This window comes from Rosa chinensis, chromosome 1, assembly GCF_002994745.2.
Source record: "Rosa chinensis cultivar Old Blush chromosome 1, RchiOBHm-V2, whole genome shotgun sequence".
Classification (NCBI taxonomy): Eukaryota; Viridiplantae; Streptophyta; class Magnoliopsida; order Rosales; family Rosaceae; genus Rosa; species Rosa chinensis.
The window spans coordinates 42,023,187-42,029,326 of NC_037088.1; the positions used below are offsets into that span (position 1 = coordinate 42,023,187).

The 6,140-nt window shown below is 39.6% G+C and overlaps 1 protein-coding gene across 2 annotated transcripts; it reads left to right on the forward strand.

The window, feature by feature from the left end:
* Positions 1-546: 546 nt before the first annotated feature.
* On the forward strand, positions 547-3,817 carry LOC112176173 (receptor-like protein 7). Of its 2 annotated transcripts, none has more exons than XM_024313993.2 (2): positions 547-688; positions 841-3,816. In XM_024313993.2, the coding sequence occupies exons 1-2, from the start codon at positions 611-613 to the stop codon at positions 3,640-3,642; spliced, it is 2,880 nt and encodes a 959-aa protein (XP_024169761.1). In that variant the 5' UTR covers positions 547-610; the 3' UTR covers positions 3,643-3,816. The 2 variants fall into 2 exon arrangements, with proteins under 2 accessions (XP_024169761.1, XP_040372754.1); XM_040516820.1 differs by having other exon boundaries at positions 585-688; positions 838-3,817.
* The last annotated feature ends 2,323 nt before the right edge of the window (positions 3,818-6,140 follow it).

Below are 6,140 nucleotides of genomic sequence, written 5' to 3' on the forward strand. Positions count from 1 at the left end.
ACTATGATATCTAGAAAGAGAGATGACCAATACATAAAAGTCTCTAACAAAGATGGATACATTAAGAGAGAGAGAGAGAGAGAGAGAGAGAGAGAAGGGGGACTAAGTAGATGACTATGTTGATATAGAACTAATCATCTCTATGGTTAACAAAGGTTTAATTTTTTACCTGGGATGCCCCTACTATGGTGAGGTGTAGGCGCTTAAAGTGTTTTATTTTTATTTTTTATTGATTCATTAGTAGCAGCATATTCACCAATATTTACAAATTTCACTAAATCCTCAATTTTTCTACCCGGTGGCATGGCACGTTTGGTTTGGCAATTGGAGAATTCTGTAGTAAAACCTTAATTTTCAAAGAAAGAAAAAACGTAAAGAAATGCATGTCTTTATGACTACTTTATACCTTAATGCATGTCTTTACGACTACTTTATGAAAATTCTTTTTTCTTTTCTTTTTTTCGTCATATGTCATTTCTAGCTGGCCGGGTCTATAAATAGCACTCGACCTGATCCCACTTAATTCACACTACTGCTTCTTGCATTTGAATAGCTGAGAGATCGAGTACTACAGCTAACAAAGAAATTACCTTAACACGTACAACATTCTATGAGGGGGTTATCCCAGTGCTTGTTTCTGTTTTTGTTCTTTTTCTTCAAGGGGTGCAACACCAGTACTTCCCAAGAGGTAACCAGTACTGCTCATAAATCAATTATTATGTTTGTTGTTGTTGGTGGTGGTGGGGGTGGCGGTGGTGGTGGTGGTATTGGTAGAGTTTTTGTTGTTGTTGTTTTCATAGGTTGTTAATAGATCTTGATACCACGTACTCCTTGTAGCAGCCATCTTATTGTCCTGAGGAGGAAAGCTCTGCGTTGCTACAATTCAAGCACAGCTTTACTATCAACGCATCTGCTTCGGGTTTAGAGAGTGCTTATCCGAAAGTGTTGTCATGGAAACAAACTCAAGGAGGAAACAACACCAGCTGCTGCACATGGGATGGGGTTGAGTGTGACGAAAAGACGGGTCATGTGATTGGGCTTGATCTTAGTAGCAGTTATCTCTACGGCTCTATCAACTCCAACAGCTCCCTCTTCCGTCTTGTTCACCTTCAGAGGCTCAACCTCGCTGATAACGACTTCAAATACTCTCAAATTCCTTCAACTATTAGGAATCTTCCTATGCTCACCCAACTCGACCTCTCTTTCTCCGTCTTTGCTGGTCAAGTCCCATCTCAACTTTCACAGTTGGTTAAGTTGTCACTCCTCAATCTTTCTTCCAATACCGAACCTTCTTCTGGTGTAGGATTGTTGAAACTTGATGGATCCAATTTCAGAAATCTAGTTCAAAACTTAACCAATCTAGAACACCTTTGTCTCCGTTACATCAACATATCTTCGACAATTCCCCATTCCATGGCCAATTTATCATTTTTGACAACCGTCGACTTACATCAGTGCGAGTTGTTTGGCGACTTCCCGGTAACAATTTTCCACTTCCAAAACTTGAAAAATCTTTATCTGAGAGACAACCAAGATCTCATTGGTTATTTGCCTGAATTTAATCAAAGTAGTCGTCTCACAACACTCGATGTTCATGGAACTAGATTTTCAGGGAACTTTCCTTCTTCCATCGGAAAGATTAATTCTTTGAAGCAGTTGGATGTGGCTGCATGCAATTTTACAGCAGGGTTGATTCCATCTTCTCTAGGTAATCTTAGACAGCTCACATATCTAGACATTTCAGCAAACAAATTTGGAGGTCTAATTCCTGAGTCTTTTGGAAACCTTACAAAATTGACTAATTTTAGGATTGCTACAAGTCCATTAACTATTGGTCCGGTCCCATCTTGGATAGGTAACTTCAGCAAACTAGTTTACCTAGATTTTTCATATAGTGGACTGAATAGTTCAATTCTTGCGTCATTTTCCAATCTCACGAACCTTGAGATTCTTTATCTTCATTACAATGACCTGAGAGGTACATTGGAGTTTCAAACATTTCGAAACTTACAAAATCTCAATCAACTCAATCTAAATGGTAATAATCTGGAATTTCTCACTGATTCCGTGATTATGAATGCAACAGTTCCACAGTTCAAGGTTCTAGGATTGGCTAGATGCAACTTGACACAGTTCCCATATTTCTTAAGATATCAAAAAAATTTGCAGGCTTTGTACCTTGATCAAAACAAAATCCAAGGCCAAGTACCGAAATGGATCTGGAACATGAGCACCGAAAGTCTGAAGTTCTTCCGCCTTGGCGATAACCTCCTTTCAGGCTTCGAGCAACTTCCAGTTGTGCTTCCTTGGATTAACTTACGATATTTAAGTCTTTTGTCCAACATGTTCCATGGGCCACTCCCAATACCGGCAGCATCCACTAGTGGCTATGAAGTTCAGAATAACAACTTTGCTGGAGAAGTTCCACCAGGGATCTGCAATATGAGTTCTCTTCTGGCCCTTGATGCGTCTAATAACAACTTCAGTGGCATGATTCCGCAGTGTTTCGGAAACTTTAGCGACCATCTGACACTTTTGCTGCTTGGAAATAACTCATTTCATGGCACTCTTCCTCAGACATACACCAACAAAAGCAACTTGAGGATGCTTGATGTGGGTCAAAATCAATTGCAAGGGCAACTACCGAGGTCATTGGCTAATTGTCTGTTGCTTGAGACTTTGATTCTGTCAAACAATAACTTGAGTGATGTTTTCCCCTTTTGGTTGGCAACCCTTCCGGAGTTAAAACTTTTGGCAATGCGGCATAATGGGTTCCATGGAGTGATAGGAAAGCCTGAAAACAATCAACGGTTCCCTAAGTTGCGTATTTTAGATATGTCTTATAACAATTTCACCGGCCAGTTTCTAGCTGAGCACATCTTCTTTGAGTATGCCATGAGACCAAATATGACTGTCAGCCAGACAACATACATGGAGGCTGACGTCAGGTACCAATTTGGTAATGGTAATGGTGAATCGGCCACTTTCTATTATGATGCCCCGATTACAATAACGAGTAAAGGTCTGGACAGATACTATTCAAAGATTCAAGAAGCCTTTGCAGTCATTGATATCTCATGCAACAAATTTGAAGGGAAGATTGATGAATGGATTGGAAATCTAAAAGGGCTTCGCTCGCTGAATTTTTCCAATAACCTTCTCACCGGTGGGATCCCATCATCTTTGGGAAAGTTAACAGATCTCGAATCACTGGACCTTTCGAATAACAAGCTCTCAGAAGAGATCCCACAACAACTGGCGCAACTGACATTCCTTGCACAATTCAATGTCTCTCACAACAATCTCACAGGTCCTATACCGAGTGGAACCCAACTCAGGGGGTTTAATGTCACTGCTTATGAGGGAAACTCCGCACTATGTGGAGATCCATTGCCAAAGAAATGTGGGAACTCTAATACCCCAGCTCAACTGCCACCTTCTGGAATAGAAGACAACAGTTCAGGGTCCGGAATTGAATTTGATTGGATTTTTGTGTTGGCTGGATACGGAAGTGGGTTGGTTATAGGAGTGGTACTTGCGGATGTAGCAATCACACGGAGGCCTGTGTTGTTTCTTCAGATAGTTGGAACATTGATCAGACTAATGGAAAAGATCACAAGCTGGAAGAGGTCTGGACGCTGAAATTGATGACTGCCATATATTGTTCTGTCTTTTTTTCTTGTGTGTCTTTCGGTATTTGTTTCGTAGCTAATGCTTACTAGCTTGGTCTTTATCTGTCTTCTCTTTGTAGTTTTTATAACGGATGTATCAGCTACAATCTGAATCTGCTTATTGCATCAGTTAACTAAGATTTATCAGTTTTTACAATGCAGTACTGAGAATAAAAGTTGCAGATTCTTGCATGTAATCCGATCACGCACTTGTAAAGCTACTTTTTATAATGTAGTCAACTCCATCAAGTTTAAGACCAGAGAGAGCTATATGAATTTGCAGAACATTTCTTCGTCTGATTGTTCAGTGAATGAGATGACAAATACTACATACTACATTTGCAGTTAACAATTTGGCTATATAATGAACAAGCTAGGGCTACCAACTAGAAATAGATCGATCAGTTATGATTGACAAACTTATCACCCTCCTGAATTACAGCCTCTAAAAGCATGATTATTCACTCTACGTACTGGTTATAATTAACATCAGAATGCAAATTGCAAAACAAGAAATCACACCAAAATTAACCAATATGTACACGTACGTACACACACACACATGTCTCCATCAAAATGTAATGAAGTTCAAGAGTAGTCAACACTCAACACAACACAAAACATGCACTACACCAGTACTTGCTGAATAACTAGACTATAGGTTTATCACAAGATGAAAACTAAACTACGTACGTACAAGTACAACCACAAAGACCACAACAACCAACAAAACACTGGATAGAGTTAAGAGACCCTATTAATGACTTTATGGTTCTTGCCTGCTCTGCAAGTCGCAAAGATAATAAAATTCTGGATGCATGACTTTATTGTTATTAATGATCGAATTAAAGTCCAAATTTATGAATGCTCGACTTTTAAGCAAGCAGAGCGGTCGGTCTGGACTAGTGGTGTTTTGTTTTTAATTTGAAAGATCTGGCCTAGAGTTACAGAAGGTTGGTATTTCAGTGAAGTACGCCATTATTTAGAATACCTCTTACTCGTCTATAAATAGCAGTACATAACATTTTGGACTCCCATAAAAAAACTAAGATCCTAAGAGTGCAGAACAAAATCACCAGAAGTCCAGAAGAACATTTTATATTATGGAGTTATGGCGCCAGTGCTTATGTATATTTTATTATTTTTCATTAAGGGGTGCGACACGAAGTCTTCCCAAGAGGTAGGCCTGGCAATAGTGCGGTCACGGGCGGGTTACGGGCGGACTTAACTGGTTGGCGGTCTTAACGGGCTCAACCTGTTATCTTAGCGGGTTATAACGGGTTGAGCCTGATGGGTTCGCGGGTTACCCACTGGAACTCATTAAGACCGCTAAGGTTTATTTTTATTTTTTTATTTTAAAATTCTTTTCTAATCAATTACCCACTAAAACCCGTTAATACCCATTAACAATAAATTGGCCATTGAAACCCGCTAAGACCCGCTAACATAGAAATGAATTTTTTTTTGCATTTTTTAAAACTCTTTTTCACACCCATTATCTATTAAAACCCTACTCAAAAATAATAAAAACTCTTTCTCAAAAATAATAAAAATGTTGTAGGAGAATGGAATTGTGTGTTATCATTGATAATAGGAGCCCTTTAAATAGGGAGTTACAAGGTACCCAAAAAGATAATAGAATCTGATTACAATTGAATACCTAGAACACATTCCTATTACAACTCTAAACCCTAGTTTGTAGAGGCACACATTATGTCGATATCCTTCAACACTCCTCCTTGTGCCGCTCAAACTTGGTGATGACGTTTTAATTGTTGCTTCGTTAAAAACCTTGCCAGGTAACAAAAACCCTATGGGACAAAAATAACCCTGGTCTAAGGACAAAAAGAGCACAACACGTCCTTCACTCTTCGAGATCGAACATGTAGACATCATGCCTCCCCCTGATGTCAATATCTCCCCCTGATTGCTACAATCATGGGAGTTCGGATAACTTTCTCAATCCGATGCTCTTCACATGTTTCTCGAAGGTGGATTTTGGTAACGACTTAGTAAATAAGTCCGCTACATTATCCTCTGATCGGATTTGGTTCACTTCAGTATTTAGAAGTGCATGTTGTCATTTTGATAGAGGGGAGGAGGAGCACGGAAGGTGGCATTTTGCCTTGTGGGATCCGATCCCATACTTCCGTCATTTCTTTTCTCTGTAGGGATAAAACAAGCCCATATCAATCGTACCTCTCAAATATCGAAAGATTGTCTTTATACCAATCTAATGGCGTTGCGTTGGCGCGGGGCTATGTCTAGCCAACAAGTTCATAATAATTGAGGTGTCCGATCTTGTATTGTGCTAAGTACAATAATGCGCCTATTGTACAAAAGTAAGCACTTCTGCTATTAACACGTCTTCGTCATCATCCCTGGGACGAAACGGATCCCTTTTAGGGCCAAGACTACAGACGACCATGGGAGTGCATTTTTGACTTTATCAAAAATGTCTCTTGACAC